General features: G+C 39.3%; 2 protein-coding genes across 5 annotated transcripts in view; one reads left to right on the forward strand and one right to left on the reverse strand.

The window, feature by feature from the left end:
• Positions 1-755: 755 nt before the first annotated feature.
• On the reverse strand, positions 756-10,541 carry cmtr2 (cap methyltransferase 2). Of its 3 annotated transcripts, none has more exons than XM_084405211.1 (2): positions 10,512-10,541; positions 756-3,379 (listed from the first exon to the last, which is right to left on the reverse strand). In XM_084405211.1, exon 2 carries the CDS (start codon positions 3,329-3,331, stop codon positions 1,103-1,105), a length of 2,229 nt encoding a protein of 742 aa, XP_084261337.1. In that variant the 5' UTR covers positions 3,332-3,379; positions 10,512-10,541; the 3' UTR covers positions 756-1,102. The 3 variants fall into 3 exon arrangements, with proteins under 3 accessions (XP_084261337.1, XP_084261335.1, XP_084261336.1); XM_084405209.1 differs by lacking the exon at positions 10,512-10,541 and adding an exon at positions 4,800-4,993; XM_084405210.1 differs by lacking the exon at positions 10,512-10,541 and adding an exon at positions 4,796-4,869.
• Positions 10,542-11,258: 717 nt separating this feature from the next.
• shroom4 (shroom family member 4) overlaps positions 11,259-22,756 on the forward strand; it is a 49,853-nt gene continuing 38,355 nt past the window's right edge. The window contains exon 1 of one of the 2 annotated variants that reach the window (XM_084404669.1): positions 11,259-11,511. In XM_084404669.1, the coding sequence (XP_084260795.1) occupies positions 11,386-11,511 (126 nt within the window). In that variant the 5' untranslated portion in view covers positions 11,259-11,385. The remainder of the gene's footprint in view (positions 11,512-22,756) is intronic. The other variant, XM_084404668.1, reaches the window with a different exon arrangement.

The raw sequence follows: 22,756 nt of genomic DNA on the forward strand, positions 1-22,756 counted from the left end.
TTTTATTACACACAAGTGCCAAACATATTTGATGTTCTCAACCATACACTCCTGAGCAAAAACAAAACAAAAACAAATTTGACCTAGCCAAAAATATTTGGTCTTATAAATATTGGTCTTAACCATTTTAAATCACACCTCACTGGTCAGGAAATTAGGACCAGGCCAAAACATGAGCTTGATGGACTCGTTCTTGGTTGTCTTTGCAATTTGCTGAAAAATAACATCTGATCATTCCTCTTTAGATAACAACTTTTAATTTGTGGGAAGCAAGCCATTCTGCAATATTCTCTTGTATTCCAAAGCATTAAATGAACATCTAAAGCAGTCTCTTCCTATATGTTTCACTGTGGTGTAGATGCATTTATTATTATTTTTCCCAGCAGATTTTCGAAGACACCGCTCTGGAGCATCACCATGCAACTCAACTTCATTGTGATTCATCACTCTACACACAACTTTTCATATTCAGCCAAAAACGGTTTGATGTTTTTATAAGACAGCAATGGCTTTTTAAATAATGTATTTGCTTAAACGTTGCTAATTTCCTGAATAATTTGTGGTTAAAATAATTAAAAGCATAGTCTTTAGCCGTTTTGGCCTTGGCCCTTTTTATTTTTTTATATATACCAGCCAATATGTGTATATACCAGCCAATATGTGCATACAGTCCCATTTAACCTTACATTTTGATAACAGTTAGTTGCTATTTAGGGCCTTACCATCTAGATATTTTAAAGAAAACACTCCATATATGTCCATTAAAGAAAAAAGTTTTAATAAATCAGACAGAACAGACAACTTGATTAAGGCAACTCATATAATTTCAACTATTTAAAAGAAATAGGCAATGAAACATAAATATTAAAATAAACACGCATATGCAGCATATTAAAGGTTAAAGAAAGATTTTCCCCAGTATAAATATATAAAACAAGGGTATTCTGTGTTCCATTGTAACCAGTATATCCTAAATATGGCACTGGCACAAACTGAAGCTGCGGCTTTAACTGAAGTAAACTCAGGCATGACTATAGTCAAATATAGTCTAACTCAAAAGTTCTCCCAGAGGATACAGCCATAAGGACTAGCATTATGTGCTCTAGTCAACCTGCATGAGCACATGCAGCTGCTGTCGGATGACAGCAGAATTGAAGGAAGACAGGAAACGAGGTAATTCCCCTCTGAGAAGTTCCTCTAAAGGTACAAACTGCAGAACCTGCCTCCCCAGCTCAAGTTTAACTTTCTTCATGTTCTCCATCACGTCCCTGAGAAAGTCCAGCAGCCGGGGTAGGGCTGAAGGTGGAGAGAAACCCATACACACAAGAGCAGCAGGAGGCCAACCAGATAAGCAACGGAATGTAATGTAACGAAAGCACAGGTGGAGTGTGAAAACTAGGCCGGAGGTGAACCGTGTTAAAGCCGAACACAAGGGAATCACCAGGGTTGACCCGAGACGCTGGTTCTGCAAAGCACAAAGCACAGCGTTCAGAAGCTCAAATTGATAGTCTGGTTGTCCGTCGTGCAACGTGGAATCCTGCCCATCACAACAGGAGGGTCCTTGCAAAAACTCTGGCTGGAATCGAATGCCTACAAGTGTGCCATCACACCATGACTGGCTTCCCAGCACCAAACAAGATGTCACATCCGGATGGCTGCAAATCTCAGATAAGATGCTTACAGGGGAGTCAATCCTGCAGGAGTTGCATATTGGCATGGCTCTGTCAGAATGATTCACCGTCTTGACCCTCAGGTTCTCTTCCAGAGCTTCATTCAGGAAGTCTAGCATTTCTTGATCACAGAAGGTGGAACTGCAGACTTTGGGCAGGGCAGCTCCCTCAAGGGCAAACCAGGAGCCCAAATCGCACTCATCCAATGGGCCACTAAGTACAATCTCACATCCTTCTTTACCCGCAAGATGCTTCTCTAATAAATCCCCATAATTTCCTTGAGCAAGGCGCTGCTTCCATCCCTGAAGTTCCATCTCCTTGCGCTGATTGAAAGATCCCATTTGCTTCCTCTCACAGTGTTTTACCCATCTGGCCACACCACCACGACAAACCCAGCTTTTCCGAGGAAGGTAGTGAACATTGAAACGTTTTGTATAAAAATCTGCTGCATATTCCCTAAGCTGCTCCAATTGCCTGCGCTGTTCTACACTCATGTGTACAAAAAGCCTGAGGTTCTCCTGGATTGTGTTAACTTGCAATGCATGGAAAAAAGTGCATATCTCTTCATGCTGACTTAGAAATGAGTCTGGAATGCAGTGACGGGGAAAGAGCGCCACTGTGGACGACAAGTCTGGCCCGTAATTACGGATTATCTTTGAGAGCAATGGTCGAATTTGTTCTTTGGCCTGATAGTCCAAGCACACTATATACAGCTCTGAATTTCCAGACTTGCTTGTGCCTGGCTTGAAGACGTTCACGCAACGGAAGCAGCATGCAAGGAGATACAGCAGACAGACAGATGAGTGTTCAAATAGTGTGAACATCTTCAGAACAAACGAGCCTCCGGTTCCTAACAGCAGCAGCGCACAAACGGCTTCGCAATATTGTAGTGGAGCAACTAATCTCTCCTGCTCTCCTGGGTCTCCCTGACAGTCAAAGCTTCCATCTGCTGTAACCAAATCAACACTGTGCATATTGCTCACAAATCTTGGCAGTTCCAGCAGATGCTTCTGAAGCATTATGTCGCCCGTGTTGTCGGATCCAAAGAACCACCAAGGCAGAGTGTGTGCTATCAGTCTGTCATCTGTAATAGTGCAGCCACGTCCGTTGGCTTCGTAGTATGGATTTAAAGTGTTAGCAACCCAGTTCCAGTCGCAGTGTAGGCCACTCGTCTTGAGGAAGTGATTCAGAGCTGATATGAAGGCACCAGGGGCTTCACACAAGTGTATGGAGTTCAACTCGCCACTCTTCAACGCATTGTCAGGAAGAAGTTTAAAAGTGCCTAGGATCTCATAGAACTTGGCCCAAGCCTGCGTGCATAGCTCTGCGTTGGTTGTGGAGCGAAGGTGGGCTGTTACAGTGCCTGCTCGGTTGGTGAAACAAGTATGCTGGTGCCATACAGACAGGTCTTTATCGCTGAGTTGATTCTTCACTTCATTTAGTGATCTCTTCAGAACCTGCAAACGTGGGTGACTTGCATAAGGATCACAGAGCACCACACTTGGGTCAGGCAACGTCCATTCTCCTCCAGCAGGGGGAACATAACCTCTAACCTTGTTGAAGAGCTGGTGAACCTCAGCACATATTTCCTCGTCACAAGTTTCAAGGGCATTTGATTTTTCTGGTGCTGTTCTTTTTCTCCCTCCCCGGCCCCGGTTCATCTTTCAAAGCTATGTTCGGTGACATCAATCACTCAAAAAAAAAAAAAACTGTAAAAGACAAAAACAATCAATCAAGATTTTCATTAGCACTATAACATGGCAGAATATGAATAGTTTAGAGGGATAGTTCAAACAAAAAAGGAAATTCTGTCATCATTTACTCATTGTCATGTCTTTCCAAACCTGTGTGATTGTCAACAAAATAACATATTTTGAAAAATGCTGGAAGTCAAAGGTAAAATGGTTTGGTTACTATTGCATGAAACATTTCTCAAAATGTATTTTACGTTCCACGGAACAAACTACAGGGATGAAATGACAGCAGTAAAATGACGAATTTAAATTTTGGGGGTAATTATCCCTTTAATTATAATACCAGTAACTGCTTAAATGTTTCTAGGGAGTTCCTACTAACAATCCTACGCTTTATATGCTTAAATATGACACTGAGACTCACTGTTGTCTCACAATTGCTATTCTGCATGCATGCTCACATTTATTTATTTATTTATAAAGTGCACGTGTCAATGCAAAACCCACAGGCAATGGGTCAAACAACATATTATCTCTCTGATATGCTCCATCAAAATTTATTTTTGAGATTCACTGAATAATTATGTTGTTGTTGTTTTACCATGTTATATCTAGAACAATGTTTTATTACAGTTCTCTATAAAATTGATATTTGGGTAGTTGATTCGATTTAGGGTTAGCTGCTACAATTTATATGAAAATGTAAAGTTACTTTCTTATAATTTTGTCACCTTTTTAAAACCTTTTTAACATGAATTAAAATGGCACATTATATCATAGTCTCTCAATAAATACTGGTTACAAAAGCTGCATGTACAATAATAAAAAACAATTAGCCAAATGCTGTTTAAAATGGTTTTAGGTGGAGTAACCTGTCACACAACTTCCCATGTCAACTAAGTTGTCAACTATTTCCAGTGATGCAATTTCCTTGCATTACGAAAAGCTTATGATTTGCTCTGTGTTTTTATTGACCACCAAACATATAACGTTATCCATGACACAATAGGGGAAAAAACAGAGTAAAACCCCAGTGTTTTCATTTCTAAGGATCGTGGATTGCATCTCACTGTCTGGCTAGCTAGCAAACAAGCTAACGAGGCTACATTATCTTAGAAAGGTAAATTCAAGCTTCGTCCAAAAATAAGAGTTTAATTTATGATTTTTACAATGTTATTTTATTAACCGCTTCTTAATATCAACCGAATATCCGACAGAGCTAACAGATGTAGTGCTACGCTATCATTGCTATGGGAGTGTGTGGCTAGTTTAGGGAAGATTTGCAGGAAAATACGATGTGTCGATTACGGCCTGCTAAATTGAACTGGATCACTAAAAACGAAGTTGATTTTAGTATCTTGCTTTTTTGCATTACCGTTTACCACAATTCGATGTCAAGATACTAACAGAATGAGATCTGCTTGTGCTTACCGACCTCAGTACGGTTTCTCGCTTCCTCGTGCATGGCTCAGTGTTATGCAGTGCGACACTCGCTTACAAGCTCTGTTGTGACAGGAGGGGGAGTGACTTTTAGACAGAGTACAGACTTTTGTATTTAATTAATTGCGAAGGCTAAATTGAGATGTTGAAATTAAATTGTTAATGTTTTACTTAGGCGGTTCTGACCATGGTTCTGACGTGTTCCTTCTGCATTTATACTCTCTCTCTCTCTCTGTGTACAAGCAAGGTGAGGAATATTTGAATGAGGTCATATAGCAGCTGGTGGATTTATAATATACAGGACTGATCTTCTCTCTTAACGCACATACGGTGTGTTATACTGTACAAACTGTATATTCTATCCCCTTAAACTAACCATACCACTAAACCCATCATAGAAAATTCTCTGAATTAAAAAAAAAAAACCTCATTCAACAGTTACAGAAAAAATTATAGTAATGACAACTTACAGTAAGGTGAATAAATTGTTCTGCGAGTATAGTATTGCACTGAATATGGTATATTATTGAATGTCTGTATATTCAGCACTTGCATACTGTGAAAATACAGTGACCCAACTGCAAAATCCAAAAAGGTTACTGTAAAAACTCTAAATTAAAAGCATGTTAAGGTGATGATACACAGGGCAACTTTTTGAGCAATGTTGCTGGGCAATCTAGGCGAGCGATTGTTTATCTTTCTGTTGATCTTTGAACTTTCCCATTGAAAATGGACAATACATTTCTATCTGGATAATTTAGATCGGTCGTGGGCCCTGTGTCTCATCTGGTTGCCCGTTGACGGCAACATTTCCCAAAAAGTTGCCCTGTGTATCATCACCTTTACAGTACACTCAGAAGAGTTGCAAATGCAAAATCAAGGTCAGTGAGAGAGATTGATTCTTCTTCAGCATCATGTCTTCACGTTGGTCCGGCCGGAGGACTTTATCCACATCACAGAAAATGTCATCTCTGCAGGCAAAGGGAAAAAACCCTAAAGCCAGATCCAGCCTTGACAACATTCTCCACAGCTTGCTCTTTCTCGTCCTCATCATCTTCTTCCTTGTTTACCAGCTCTTATACACATACTCTTCCTTCTTTCCCTCTTATATTGTTTCCAACCAATGTTGGTATCAACATTCAGTGCAACATTTTGAATCAGGTTTGGGTCTGTACTGAATTGTATTATGTACAGTTGGTTTGGTCACATCATTAGAAATAATAAGTGTGAACAATTTTGAGTCGTTGTGTGTAAATGATGGCAACTGTGTTGTAGTTGTGTTTAACTTTTGCCTGCCTGTGTTTAGCGTTTTGAAACACAAGTGCATCACAGTGAAAAATGTGTTTTAGTGAGTGAGAATGTGTTTAGAATTTTGCAAAAAGACTGCATGAGATTTGCAAACAGTGTTTTTACTACCTGAACTTGTTTAATGTTTTACAGAAAGAGTGATTTATTTGACAAATTGGTTTAGGCTATTGAGAATTTGGTTCAGAGAATGGGGGTTAGTGTTTTAGCAATTCAGATATAAGCATATAGCTTTATTAGTGCAATTTGCTATTGCTTCAATATTGTATCTGTGTGTTTTATAGCACTGAATATCTTAAACTCTCTCACATATAAAAACAGGCTACACTATTCATTGAGCAAGATCCACTGTCCCATTCTTTGATTTATAAAACAGCATGTCTTACAACAAATTGTGTTTTAACAAACAAAATGTATTGAATTCAAATCATGTCACCCATGGAAAATGGGGGAAGAAATATTGCCACTAAGCGATAGGAATGTGTGTGAGCAGAGATAAGAGAGATGCAGAGAAATTTCCCCTGGCTCAGCACATTAGAAGTATGCGGCCGTATTGCAAGTGTGAATCTAAGGCATTAATCTGTCAGGGTCAGATCATTACTATGGAGATGACAAGCCGCTTGCATTAATGGAGTGGTTTATTGCCATGGTGACAGGGAGATTTGAACCCAATTGCTCTTGTACAGTAAATGCCCAAGAAACAGAAAAAGGGTCAAGGGAGAAATTCAGATATGTTTAAGAAAGGGCACCATAGACTTACAGAAATGTATATATATTGTTCTTATGCCAAATAATTCTGAGACATTATTGCCAAATGAGCAGCATTTAGATGACCAGAATAGAGCCGAGCTGATGTGTGGGTGCTGTCATGCATAAATGTACACTACATGTGTGCTCAAGTGTGTTCATCGACATAAGGGTGCTTGTGCTTGCTGTGCGTTCAGCTGTCTCATATGGATGCGCATTCATGTGTATGAGAGTTGCGTTAAAGTGAGCACAGTTATGTTGAAATGAGTGGATTAGAACGCAGAATGCTAAGAGATTGATCAAAATTGACAAAGGTAATGAGAGAGCATGTTATGGTTTCTTAATTGTAACATCTTATGGCTGTAATCGGTAGACTGCTGCCTTTGAGTCAAGAATTTAACCCCAGGTTGCTCCAGGGGGAACGTCACTATAATAAATGTACTGAAAGCCACATTGGATTAAAGTGCCTGGTAAATGACGGCTTACTTCTGGAGGTCTACCTCGTTCACTTTAACACATTGAGGCCTGGTTTCACAGGGTTTGGATTAAACCAGGATTAGGCCTTAGTTCAATTAGGACAGTTATAGCTTTAGAAAAAAACATGACTGATTAAGATATGTCAGTGCAAGTTGATTTTAGTTAAAACAGCTCGACGATTTTAGTCTGACTAGGCTTAAGCCTTGTCTGTGAAACCGGGGGTGAGTCTCAGAGAGATTGGTAATGTGATGATCAGATCAGTGTTGTGTTCTAGTAGTGATGTTCAGGGGTGCGTTTCCTGTACAACGGCGTAACTCGCTGCCATAGTACGTTGCATCGTTGAAGAAATCAACTAGCTAGTCACGACTGTTTCCCGAAACCATATTGTCGCAAATTGGTTGCTCAACCACGTTGGTTAATGATGTCACGCAGGTGGTGGAGTAATAACTAATTTTAACGAAATCTGTTGAGATCGAATTAATGCTAGAAGTTTTGCTATAAATCACGGACATGGCATCTGAGGACTATTTCGCTCTATTTCCAGATTCAATCATAGGCTCGTTCTTATGTGGTAGTATAGCACGTTCGCACATGCGTACTCTTCAAAAACGGTGCTTTAAAGGTTGTATCAGCGATTTCAGGCCCAAAAATAAATGATCACATTCATCTAATCTTTCCTAATGATCCGCTAGCTGCCCGCCCCATAAGCAGGCCGTCGAAAAAACCGCGTCTCTGTAGGCAGCCTAGGCTCTGAGATCTGCACACAAAAACAATTGGTTTCACCAACCACTCAAAACCAAAACAAATAGTGTTCCAACCAATCACCGACAGGGGGAGGGTGTTGTGAGGTTTTGAGCCAGCTTCTTCTTCAGCTCCGACTTCGCGTGCAGCCGTGCTCAAGCACAAAACCTCACAACACCCTCCCCCTGTCGGTGATTGGTTGGGACACTATTTGTTTTGGTTTTGAGTGGTTGGTGAAACCAATTGTTTTTGTGTGCAGATCTCAGAGCCTAGGCTGCCTACAGAGACGCGGTTTTTTGACGGCCTGCTTATGGGGCGGGCAGCTAGCGGATCGTTAGGAAAGATTAGATGAATGTGATCATTTATGTTTGGGCCTTTTTTGGGCCTGAAATCGCTGATACAACCTTTAAATCTCTTGACAAACTAAAAGACGTAAATGACATTTGTATTTATTCTAAATAAAAGATAGAGATTGCACTGAATCTCAGCTTGCTTATTTTGCTCAAGACAAGTCCACATGTCAGGCAAACAAGAAACTATGCTCTTAACCACAGGTCAAGAGCTGTCGTTCAAACCACATGCTGTTTGCGAATGTTCGTCAGAACTATGTTTTCGGGAAACACAGACTCGTTGAACTATGTTGATAACGACGGAACTTGCGACCAAAGTTGGCTAACGATGCTTTTGGGAAACGCACCCTAGATTGGTACCCTCAGAGAATGTCTAATAAGGCGAGAAGTTTCACTCTCAGTTCACTTCCGGCTTCTGAACTGGTTGCAGTTCCACAGTCCACTCTGATTCCATATGAGGGCGCTCACAGGACGAGTGCAGAATGAATGGAGGTCTATGGCGCTATACCAACCAAAATCCACTTTTCTCAGGATATAATTTTTTGTCTAGTAATTTGAATGTTGTATTCGAAAGGAGATGCAAAGAAATTACACATTGCTGGGTGTTAGATTTTTTAGAGTCACTTATTTGCTTAAAAAAATGTTTTAAAGTGTCAATGACGTCATACACATCGTACGACCGGAGATACTGCTTTACGGCAATCCTTCAGTCACTCTGGTGCTTTCGCGCTCTGCACTTTGTTTTCTCTCGAGGCATCGACAACACAGCTGACACAGGTAAATACACGTGCTAGACGAGTTTTTGTTTTGTTTGTTTCTGGTCCCGCTTCGGATGCCACGATGCCATCAAGCGGTATCTCTGGTCGTAATCAGTCCTTCACTGACCAATCAACGTTCATTATCAGAATGCTAGCGTGTTATGGACAACAACAACTCAACCTGTAAGAAATCAAAAGGACATAAGTACTCGTTCTTTCAACTTTCGACCTATAACCCATGTTGAACTTGCAAAATCTACACTCAAATCTGAGATTTCTCAACGGCAATCGGGTGAAAGAGACACGTTTAGCCGTCTAGCCCCATAGACTCCCATTCATTTTGCACTCATGGCGATCGCCCCCAGTGGAACTCTGGTGGAACTACAACCAAAATTCGGTACAAAAGGACTTAATAGGGAGTGGGCAGGCTCTCCGTAGACGGGCTCTGGTACCCTGCAGGAAGGTCTGTGCCAGGGTGCCACTGCCAGAAAGCTAATGGGGAGTACATTGACAAAAGCTCTTTGCTGTAAACTACAGCACCTCCTAATGTTAGAGCCAGAGAACTGTCTCGCGATGGACCTGTACTTTAGGATGAACTCTGACCTGACCTGAAATGTTCATTTTACTAAATGTTTTATTAGCATCTTGTGATTATTATTATTTTATTTATTTTTTTAATCCCTAACCCTGGTGATAAATTTCTATGAAAGCTTGTTTCCGCCACGGAATAAAGCAATTTTAAAGATAATTGCGACTTTATATCTCACAATTCTGACTTTTTTCTCCGAATTATAAATTCAGAATTGCGAGATATTTAGGCCTTAGCCCTACTCGCAATTACTAGTTATACATTAAGAATTACTAGATATAAACTCGAAATTGCTTTGAAAAAAGTCAGAATTGCGAGTTATAAAGTCAGAATTGCGAGATGTAATCCTGTATCTTTGGCTATTATAATTCTAAATAGAAACTAGCCTACTTTTTGAAAGTTCTGGGAATTGTAGTTGCATATCTTTTAGGGAAATATAGGGATTTTTTTTATGACTTTCTGTCAGACTCTTCAGATAATTGGCAGATCAAGCATGGTGTTTGTGTGAGTATGTGTTAGTATATTCTATATTCACCGTCCTCTTGTGTTTGACAGGTAATTTAGATTTAGACATGTTTTTGCAGTCTCTGATCGGCTTTCCAGCTTAATAGCTCAATGCAGATGCTCTAACAACATGACAAATTGGACATCACAGAACTTCTGTTAATCACATAGCTGAATGGATAAGGAAATAGTTGCTCATCAATGTGGAGATGATTGGTAAAGAAAGGTAGCCTTACCCTGAAGCTTTGATCACACATGCTGGCTGCAGACTGAGCTTTCATTAAATGGTTAATATACAGCTTGTGTATACTCATGTCCAGAATTCCTAGACTCATAACATCATGTCACACTTCTACATGATATGAAACAACAGCTCCCCCATGTGGAGTTTTCATGTTATTGTATATTATAGCAGAAGGGTTAGGCTATACTTTATTACCCTCTATTTAGGTTGCATTTTAATTTGAAATGCAAGCCATCTCTCTCTCTTTTTTTTTTCTATTTTACTTTCTTGCATTTGCTACATTAGTTCACTCCTCGTGTTAAAGAGACTCTTCATTATAGCTCACGTAACAGAAAAGTGATTATTATTTCAAATAATGAAGTTAAAATATTAAAAGTCTCAACATAGCCTAATGGGAGAACAATTCAAGTTACTAGGTCATTTGTCTTTTGAGCTGTAAAAAAATAAATCTCACGACTGGGTAACATTTCAGTTTGACCAATTTGAATGTTCCTGTCCGTCGCAGTTTCCATGTAAAACATTATCACTGTTGTAGTTTGAAAGTTATGACTCAAGAGTTGATAACGGACAACTTTCCTGAGTTTTCACAGACCGTCGCACAATGGACAATACAGCGGTCGATTAAGTTCCTGCCCTTGGTATAATTGCATTGGTCAGTTAGAGCGAAGCGCTGTCCTAATTGGCTGGTTCCATCTGTCACTCAAATCTACTCCTCAGTCTCAAGCACTTCCTCCGCTGAGAGTCCATGGAAAGCCCATCACTGGCCAACCCACCGCCTGTCCCCTCATGCGTGGAGTCTCCGGTTGTCGTGATGAGGTTGCAGCGTGATTGCATGGCGATCGGACGAAGCTGAAAGCACAGAAGTCATGATGGAGACCGTAGAGCAGCTGGTGTCTTTCCAGCACATCCATGTGCAACTGAACGGAGGCGCTCCGTGGGGATTCACTCTGAAAGGAGGGCTGGAGCACGGCGAGCCACTCATCATTACAAAAGTAAGAGTTTACAAAGAGTTAGAAACTCATACTACATGCTTGTGTGTGTCTCATTGATTATATTCAAACACTTGGTTACTTTGTGCTGAAAGTTTAAACTCCCTGGTTATGCTTGAATGAAATGTAACGGTGCATTGATGGATGTTTGGGAACTTGTAAAAACTTAGTGGCAAGGAAATGGACATGATATAAACATATGACCAAGAGCATCCTTAATGCTCGTGTTTAAACTGTTATTTTCACAAATGACAGATCTTGAATCTCATGAGATCTGTGAATCATTGACTTTCAAGATCCATGAAAACCAATGTTTGCATTAGAGCCAAATTTATACAATTTATTGGATCACTGAACATAGGTGAAGTGACCTGGGCATTTCTGCATACATTATTAATTATCCATTCACTATCACGAGTTTAGATAGACCAACAAATTGGCAAAGCTGATTAATCTTCCAAAAAAGATGGCTATATCTGCAGATTAATCGGCTTGGTTGAAGTGGTCAATTTATTCAGCATCAGTTCCAAAATGTACTGACAGTTATTCAAAGGATTTGTGTTTGTAAATATTTTACAAGGAATTTGTTGTGAACATTTTGTGAAATAATGTATAGCCCTATGTGCACATCCTTTTTGCATTAAATTGAATTACATTGTCTGTCTTGCTCTGTAGAAAATACATCTGCTTTCAAAAGTTGAGTGTATATTTTTGTATTATATGTTTTCATTTATGTTTTTTTCAAAAACTGCAGCTGTCCTTTTTGTTAGGAAAGGGATAGCCTATGGGATTATACAAATCAGGCTGTAACAGTAATGATCAGTTTTAGAAATCCTTTCTGCTTTGTCATCAGCTCATTTACTTCATCTTTAGTGTGTAAAACCAACTGGAATGTGGTACTAGATAAAACCCTTTATATGTATGAGCCTGAGGCAGATTATAGGAAATTAGTTATGTTCGATTAATGTTTTTTTTTAACAAAATGATCAGTAATAATAAAAAATGAGCTAAAATACACTTTTCATATGTATTGTCGTGTAATAGCAATTGAAAAAAGCGACTTTATCCAAAAATATAAAGATACTCAGTTAAGTTAATGCTTTTTAATTGAACTCACTGTGACTACATTTCTTATAACTAGAGAAAAGTAGTGTTTTTTTCCTCACAGGGAGGTAAGGGAACCATGTTTTATTCCTTCTCCTTCCACCCCCATTTCCTCTCCAACGGCATTTGACCAAAAAGTGTTGATTTATTTTTCTTAAATGAAGATGTTTTGGGGGGACAAGACCCCCAGAGATCACATTCCCAGACTCTGCCCCCTGAGTCAGCGGGGAGAAGGGGGGTGGGGGTCATGAGGGGGAGGCTGGTATTTTTTTGTCTGACAGAGGGAAGAAATTTATTTGATTTGTGCCTTAGTTTTCAGCATGTCTTAGAATGAGTTTACAGTTGTTTATTCTGGTGCTCAAAACATCTCGACAACTTGTAATGTGCGTTCAGCGTTGAAGTCGGTTTGGCTGTGTAGTTGGTAAAATGTCTTTTCTTAGCTCTGCTGTGTTTAATTTTAAGTGCTTTAATATTGTATCTTTTATCGCTCACAGGCTTTTGACATGTACATCATGTCATTTGATCATTGTTTCTCAATGAATCACCAGCTGGATCAAAATGCATTCAAGATGAACATTGTCTTAATGATTCTGAGATTTGATTGATTCAGTGTTTGCCTCTGCCATTCTGAAAGTGAGTTGTTAAAGGTAGGGTAGGCAATTTCAGAGAGGCTAGCAATAGCAAGCTAGCTTTGAAAGCATGAGATCCCATCATCCCTTCAGAGCGTCTCCAAAGCCACGCCTCCTTCAAAACACATGAACGCACAAAGAGTCACGAGACGAGAGACGGCGTTAAATTACCTCATGTCTCAAAGCATGTAATAATGAACGTAAACAACTCACAGAAACTCTTTATTAATATCAGCGTTGATAGTGTTGACATAGAAATGCATAAATCCTAAATGCCATCTCGTAATTACGGTTATGACATGGCGTGAACGCAGCATAAGCTTGTTGTTTTGGTTCAGGAGGAACGTTAAAAGGCGGCTGCTGTTTGTTTGCGGTGACCGTCTGTTTACAACTTACAGCTTTATGGAACGTGCTAATGACATGTGATCTCTGCGCGAGCAGGGTGTGCGGAGGTATGGAAATACATTTGTTCACAGGCAGATATTGTACCTGCCATCGAACATTTTTTGGTCCTGAGTCTTCCACAGAAACAGAACCGTTTCTGCTATTGATTGCTATCAGGATGCGAAGAGAGTTTTAACCAGTATAACAAAAAAGTGTTTATACATGAAAAAAACTGCCTACCCTACCTTTAAAAGACATATTCATGCATTTCCGATATGTTTCTTAGGTGTCGGTGTTGTTTTCTTGTAATATTGAGTCATTTCTTTTGAGTTTTTTTTTTTAGCAGGCTGGTTAGTTCTCGGTAAGTGTCAACTCTTGGTTTACTGGGGGTTGGATCATGGCCAATTCTCATAACCTCATATTCACTGGCTGGACTTGTTAACTGCTTAACCTGAAACACATGCTTTGTTCGACACACAGTCCCTGCGTCTGATTCTGTACACGCATCTGTGTCTACCTGCATCACTCGATTGTGAGGACTTTATTTGGATGTCATCATAAAGATGATATACAGAGGCTTTGTCAGTGTTGGAGTCTTCTGGGGCACATGGCTCCAGTCGCTGCCACTCACACTGATCGTTTTTCCATCTGATTTGGAGGCTAAGCACAACCTGCATGTTTGCATGTCTTTTTTTTCTCATGGAATCTCTTGCCCTCTGATCCTATCTACCATCTTTGGGCCCTGGGGGCATTATTTTGAACCCCCCCCCAGTGGTCTCAGTAGACATTTATCTCAAAGAGCAAACATAAGGACCTGGCGCCCAAGGCCAGACCCAATACACCCCCCAGGTGTTCAACATGTGCTCAAATTAAAATCCCATTGATGGGTCATCGTGACCTCAGCCAGCAGCAAGAAGATACAACGGTATCAAGATTTATCAACAACAAACAGTGGCTGGATATACTAGTCATCTCTAGGCTACATAAAAGTCTGAAAGTTAAAAATGAAAAAGAATTTAATAGTAACAAACTTGGTCTTGAATCCCATTGTAACACTTTGAGCTGAACATCTTTAGGGTTTCAAAGCAACTTGTCCCCTGCGTGACAAAACATTGCCAGACTTGTGATTTTCAAAATCGTGGTGAAAAATGCATGTAAACCATTTGTTTACAAAGAATGCTTGATTATTTTCCACATTTGTGCCTGTGCAAATCCCCCCAAATCCTCAAAGGCGTTTGCATTGAAATTGGCATTGAATGACCATGAAGAACAGGCTGATTTATGTATAAAAACCTTGTTGCTGCTTTTCCCCGCCTCACCACTTTGTTAATCATCCCTCCCTCACATTCCCTGTCCTTTTTGTTCTCCTATTAAAGTAGAGATGGAAACATTGCGCATTTCCTTGCATTTCTCTTTTTCTGCTGTGAAGTTTATGTAGACCACATGGCACTCCAATCATCCCTCTCTTCCCACTCCTAATCGGTCAGTGGAACTTATTCTCAGGCGCTGGAGTTTTGAGGTGAAAGAAAGAAAATTTTGGACCGAGAGATGGAAATGTTTTACTGGGTCAGAATGTTTATGTTTTAAGTTTGCTGGCAGTTTGAACTTGCAGTAGAGCAGAACACTTACCACCGCTTTTTTTTTTTTTATGTGGGTCCAACAGCGTTAGTTCCGGAAGTATTCTATTTTATTTTATAAGTATATTTATTCTCTCCATAGGCATATTTTAACCCATGCACCAGACCAAACAGCTTAGAGATGAAACACAACATTACAAACTTGGATTCAAAGCCAAAAAATAACAGGAAAAAAGCAAAAAGGCCATGTGTTCTTTTATTTTAAATAATTTGATGAGGAATGAACTACTCATCCCATGAAACACAGCTAATGATGTAATCCAAAAAAAAAAAAAAAAAATTATGTTATAGTCAAGTTATATTGTACAATTATTTTTAGACAAGTATAAAATACAATATATTTAAACTGTTGCGTAGTGAGTAGTGTAATATTAAAAAAATGAAATTTAAATCACACAGAGACACTGTTAACAATCTTGAAGGCCATGGTAGGTCTGTCTAGAATCGTTTATGCATTTATTGCTAAAAAATCATTTGCTCTATTATGAAAATGAATGGGATTTTACTTCCAGAAATGATGTTTTATTAACAAGGTTCGGGAGGAACACGTTCAGATAATTAACACAAGTGGAGAGCACTCAGCAATCAATGGTAAGAGGTGTATATATACTCCGCAGTCTCACCTCATTCCATTGACAGTTTGCAGCATCCCTCCACCACCCCTTCTCCACGCTTCTAGTCCTAAACACTTACATACGGGGGGAGTACTCTGGGTTCGGGCCGAACTCCGAGCTCGGAGCCCTCCCTCCGGACAGCACGCCAAATACGCATTAAACTTTACCCCTTCATTATATGTAAGTGTGAACTCGTGAACTTGACTGTTGCGGATGGAGCCATTTTTTCCACTTCTACTTCCATTTTTATCATCCCTCTGTTTAAAGTGATCTCTTTGTTTAAAGTAGGATTACTTCCCCATTTCTGTTATTCAGTAACGCCATACTTCTGTTTTCTGGATAACTTCCCAAAGTTAAATCATATCAGTTTTGGATTGCTGTGTGAAACGCATCAATCCTGAGAGGTAATGCTTCCTTTTCCCACTGTTTTTGCAATTGGATTTAATAGAGTAAATATATTGTTTCTTTAATGATTTGATAGAAGTCTGTTTGTTTTGAACGATGTGTTGATTGTGGTGAAGTCCGCAGCTGGTTATGGGTGTGGGAAGGATCTGATATGTGACAGGAATGTGTGCTTGGCTCCCGTTGCCTTTGCCTTGGGCAGCGAGGCTTTGATGGTGGGAGAGATATTGGGGTCTTATTGCCTGAGCCCCTCCACCACAAACACTCACCAGTGTTTCCACATGGTCTCTTAACCGAGCTGGGAGTGACAGGACTTCTAATCAGTGAGGCATGTGTGTTTGTTCTCTGAATGAATGGTTGTGAAGTAGGGACCTGGAGAAATGATGTTATAATGATATCTGCATAATGAAAATTATAACTGCACATTCAGTTAAAAGCTTATTTTAACGGCAATTCGGCAACAAGCCTTTGTCTAACGATTTCTGCATCGTGATATGATAATATTGGAATTGTATAATAATTGCAATATTCTTAGCTTTTTGGGATTTTGGTCAAGTAGAAATAATTAAATATGCTTTAAATGTAAATCTGCCTAAATGGAGGCTGTAATATTCTCAAAGTATGAGTGTAGTAGTACTCATGTGTAGAATGTAACAAAAAATATTATAGGGATGCACATTATATTGGTTATCGGACGTTTGATGTATACAGGTTGCCATATTTGAGCATTTTAGTTTTTTTTTTTTTTTTTGTAAATATTATCCATCATCTAATACTAACTCACTTAAAGTTAGTCTAAATAAACAAAACAAATAATTTTATAACACTGTTTAATTTAATTAATTTAGTTTTTTTTTTTTAATACACTTTAAAAACTTAGAATGGTTGGTTGTTTTTAGTGTTTTGTTGTAATACATTTTAATCATTTAATTTTTTTAAACAGTTGTATAAAATTTTAAAATCACCATTTATTGGATATATCAACCATAATTATGAATATAATTATTTATTGGTTGTTTTGTTTTTTATTGTAATTCATTTTAATCATTTAATTTTGGATATATTTATTGGATATATCAAACATAATAGGAAGATAATTATTGAAAAAGAATAATAATAATAATAATTTAAAATTTTATATCAGTGCATCCCTAAAAAAATAAATTTTTTGCAATCCATTCTGGCATCATATGTATACTGTGTTTACATGTGTGTTTGTGGCACGTTTTTAATACAAATACTTGAAACGAATATTCTTGTTGTTGTTATTCTGCTAGTTGAGACCTTTTCAATGATATATGACAGGAGTCTACCTGTTATGTTTAATGATTTTACAGATCACAGTTTCATGTAAAGCGGTTATTTTTTCATGCTATGAAAATAGAGCAAATTTAAAAGCACTTGGCAAGTGATGGTCATATTCCCTATATTCACTGCAAAGCCAAGCTTCTTAGCTTTAAAATTACATGTATTTTTGTGTTGGTTAAGCAAGTGGCTGATAAGTAATGGGATAACGTCTTTGTAGCATCCCCCGCTTTGGATTTAAGAGGTTGGTTAACGATGAATTGATCATTCATTTAAACAATGATCGATTATGGGAATTGATGTAAATTGATATCACGAGTATGGAGATGATTATGTCTTTCCTAATTTGGTATAATTAAAAACTTACCGTTTAAGTGGTTTGTGGTCCTTTCAAGATTTAACGTGAAGACACATGGTAAATGATAATCAGGGAGTCAGTTTTCAAAGTTCATCTGTGTTCTGCAGGGGACCTGACCACATCAAACGCTCCACCAAAAGCTTGTTGGCCAACCTCGTATCCAACATTTGGGCTCAACCAGCCGTCAAAACCACTCCAAAGTCCTCTTTGCTCCCAGGGAGGTGAGTCTGGGGGAGGGGGATTTGTGTGTGTTTGTGTGTGGAGGAGGTTAGCTGAGGGGACAAGGTCACTTCACACACATTACAACGTCAAAAGACTCACTATGGCCCTATTCATAAACGGCAGGAAACTGAGGAATGACAGGTCCCAAATTGAGCCATCATGATGCCCCTCCTCACCATGCACCCTCTCCTGTCTGCTATGACAGTGATGGATCAATCCAAGTTATCTTTGGTCCAAAGGTTGCTGACTCTCTGACATCCACCATTGTCTTTTTCGGAAACGAGGTCTGCTATACGCTCACAATGTGCAATTAAGGCTATAATAGAGCAATCTCAGAGCAACGGGGTGACGTTGAGCATGTCAGACTAACAGATTTGTGCATAATCGGATTACGGATCATACCTCCAATATTTGCGCACATGCACACTTTCATTGCTCCAATTACAACTCACCAAAGTAATTTTTTGCCAAGTGTACTGGCAAGTGGTTTGATGTTCCTTTAATTTGCCTCTCGTTGAACTTTGTTAAAACAAAGACAATATCTGCCCGTCAGGAGGCTTCTTCTTGGCTGCACTTCAAACATGGCTTCTCACCTCTCGAGGAGAGAGACCTTGTTATGAGAGCACGCACACTGCTGTTTCTGGACGTGCATCAAAAGGTGGAGGTTTTCCCAGTGCACGTCTAAAGCATGATTGATCACTTTGGGATGTTTGTGGAAATGTCCACCAGTGGTGATATATGTTGTCCTGATCGTCTTAAAAATGGATTTTTAAGTGAGTCGCATAAGCTGTACTGATTTAAGAATGTGATCAAGTAACTGAACAATAAAGGCAGTTTGTTGATCTGGGTGTCATGTATGTGATTAGTGGTGCGTTAATACTGACTCTGGGTGAGTGTTGGGTTTCCAGTAAATGAATGCCAATTAATGTGGTCTAATTCGGTTTTGATATGTGCTCATGTGCCTGTGTTCAGTTAGTCAGCCAATGTGATTATAGTAAGTTTTATTAGTAAGACTTTTTGGAAACACTGTTTATAGTAACGATTTGTAGGACCTTTTATGAAAACTATTACAGTTTTAAAGGTGTAGTTTAACCAAAAATTTTAATCATTTTATCTTTTACTCACCTAATGCAGTGTTTAGCATTATTTATATTGTCATTTTTCTTAGCAGTGTTGTAACACAAGTACTCCCAAACATGATAAAAATAGATTTTCTTAAAAAATGTAAGGGTTTTCTATCAAATGAGACTTGAGTTTTGTAGAGTTACTAAAAGTTAGCCGTTACTTTTAAGTATGTCACATGAAATCGTTAAAAATGCCTTCAGGGTGTAAGGGGATAAAAGTGACATCTAACAGTTCTTACATATCGGTATCGGCTGATTATGATTACAAGAAATCTGTAGTCGGTATCTCAAAAATCCCCAAAGTTAACAATAACAACACTGTTTTACGTACAATTAATGTGAATGGGGACTGAGGGGGAGAGCTCCAAAAATATTTTAAAAAGCACCATAAAAACTTGTGCACTATATTCCAAGTCATGCTAAGCCATGCTAATTTTAATGTAAATTATTTAATGTTCAATTTTCAGTATTATTGTAATATAATATTTGCCTTCATGTTCATTCAAATATGATGTTTCCAGACACACTGTGCCAGGTTTGTCAGGGATGCCAAGCCGCATTTGGTTATTGTTCTCTCATAACTGTTTGGAACATGTCATATTTGAATGTGTGTGAACTCAAATGAAACTTAAGAGCTACAAGAAATCATTTGGAACAAAATGAGGGTAACTAAATGATTTTTCAGACTTTTCCATTTTTGGGTGACCTATCCTTTTAAATCGTTTCTTGGAAACACTAATTGTAGTTATTTTCATGTTTGGTGTGTAATTTGTTTAGCTAGGACATTTTTAATGAGGACATTTTTAAACTATGACCGTTGTAATCGTAATCGTGCGGCTAGGTTAGTGAGCTGATCTTTGCATTGATGTTCGAATTAGGTGTTGTTGTGCTGTTTTAAATGCTTTGAGAAGGAAGTGCAAACAGCATTTGGCGGTTAAGACTGTGAAGGCAAACAAATTGAGGAATGTGATAAAGCAATTCTCCACAGAAAGGCATTTCTTCCTCACGAGCCTCCTTGAAACAAAACATGCCCTGTAAATCTTGTGTGTGATGGACTAAATGATTCTTGATGTATTTCTCTCTGCTTTTAATTATTTGCACTTCTTCTTAATTGTTATTTGTTGGCCACTACATTTCTTTGGTATGGAATTTGTTCACCAAAAAGCCTCTCCTGTGAATATAGGTCACTGGCTGTTGATTCAGTTGCAGTGGTGACCCATGGCTCTGTGTCACACCTTTAAAAGTCCCAGAGCACAATGGAACTTTAGACTCAGTCGGGCCGCAGCCATAGTTCAACACACTGAGGTAGCGTTCTCTCATTTTCCCCCAGCCTGAGCCCTGAATGAAGCCTTTGTCACCCTCTCACTCACGCTGTCTCACCCACCTTTTCTCTCTCAGCCTCTCTCTCTTTCTCCTTCCACCCCCACTCTTCTGTCTATCCTCATAAATGAAGGAGCTAAAAGCCAGCAACAATATTCTCACCCACTCTGACCTTGAATCCATCCAAGTATGTCACTTTTCCAGGTTTGCCTGTATTCCAAGGTCTTAACTCTTACTTGGAGCGAAATCTCCCTTCCTGCGGTCCGGATCCTTCACTCCCATCTCCTCCCCATTTATGAGATCAGGCCAGCTCAAGGACAGATGTGTCCCAGCCTGCACCGGTGACCTCAGATACTGAAGGAAAACGTTCTGATAAGCCCTTTGTTCTTAGTAGGGGAGCTTTGTTTCTGCTTTGCTGTAGTGCTGAGGTGTTTTCTTAGCTCCAGATAAACCGAGTTTGTGTGTGTGGAGGGATAGATAAAGGAAACTTCAGTAGGGATAATACATATGTCAGTCAGCCAGTCAGTCAGTCGGGTTGTGTTGTTGAGTGGAGGCTAAAATCCTTGTCCAACAGTAGACAAAGGCAGTGCTGCAGAGGAGGGGGTTACTCAGGGCTCGCAAACTCATTCTTCTCTTTTTTATGAGCAGCAGAAGACTGCGGCGCAAGGCAAGCTTGGGTGCTTGAATGCATTCACTGACCACAGAGTTACAGAGCTTTGAATACAACTTCTCATCAATCCCTGTTGTGTAGCTCAAATGAGAAGATATTGCGCTAGTCAAAGCGGATGTCCAGCAAAATGACCTAGAAAGTTCCCATGGCATATACGCGTGTATGTTTACATGGCCCTTGCAGAATCTGTGAAAATGTGTGAAGACATAAGGAATCACACCAAGGCAAAAGAGTTTAAGTTTCCTGGAATGAGATGGGGAAGTTTCCTGAAGAGGATTTGGGTGGGAATGGCAGCTGTTAGGCCTCATCTTGAGGAGGCCAATGGCGGGTTCTGGGCACTATGGGGTTTCCAGAGTGACCCACTGACTCTGCTTTTGATTGCTCTGGAATGAAAGCAAAGCCTGGGATAGCTGACTGTGTGTGTATACTGTGTGTACGTCAGGGCATGTTTGTGTTTTTTGAATGGATGTTCTGAATTGCATTCCCCCTAGCTTTTGGCATTTGGTATTCATTTTTACATTGAATACGTATAAACACTTGCCAGGGGAACAAATTGCTCTGAAGTGAGCCAGTTGGTAACATTATTATGTTTCAGGCAAGGAAATAGGCCTAATGATAAATACTTTGGTTTTAGTTTGCCTGAGGTCTTAAATTTCACTTCATGCTATAATAGCTCAGGAAAAGTGTCTATTCCAGTATTCCATTTTATTGGAAATTGCATTGTCTAATTCTTAACTTGCGTACACATAATTTCCATTTGGCTCAGTCTAGACATTTAAAATGTAACTTTTATAAGTCAAACTTTAGTAGGAATATAGTCCTTTCTCTGTCCTCTTCAATGGCTGTACCCTTTTCTTTTTTCTTTTTTTTGGTGCGTATGCATTCCCACATACATGTGACTTATTTTCAACTCTTTCTTCGCTCCAGCTGCTGTGATGTCTGTTGTTTTTCCGTCAGGATAACCTCAGAGAGAAAGAGAGCCAAAACCCATGTTTACCACACTTCCTAGATCTGCCTTGGATGTCTTCGTCTCACACACTTCCTCATTATCCCACACCTCTCTTTCCATTTTTCCATGGCCACATTTCAAGTGTGCGTATGCAGTGCATCCTTTCCCAGTGGGATCAGAGACATTGTTTCAAATCAGCTGTTGAAGGAGTTTGTATGTGATGTTTTGGCTCAGGATATATAGTAATAAATCATATAGATCATATAAATCATATCACAGGTCACCCTTATACTCTGGGACTGTTTCTGTTCTGCGAACCTCTGGCTGCTCTCTGTTCGTGGTTTTCTGACTGGGGAAACCATTACAGGCATTGATAAATCAGCACTTGTTTTAGAGTAGTGTTCTTGGACAAACCTCCTCTGCGAAAGGTCCCGCTGGGAAAAGTTGTGAATTACGGCTGAAAAATGTGTCCAAACATATATTGTAGGTCTTGTGAAAAATGTTATGACAAGTTCCCTTAAAAATACGTT

The sequence above is a fragment of the Rutilus rutilus genome (assembly GCF_951802725.1).
Source record: "Rutilus rutilus genome assembly, chromosome: 3".
Lineage (NCBI taxonomy): Eukaryota > Metazoa > Chordata > Actinopteri > Cypriniformes > Leuciscidae > Rutilus > Rutilus rutilus.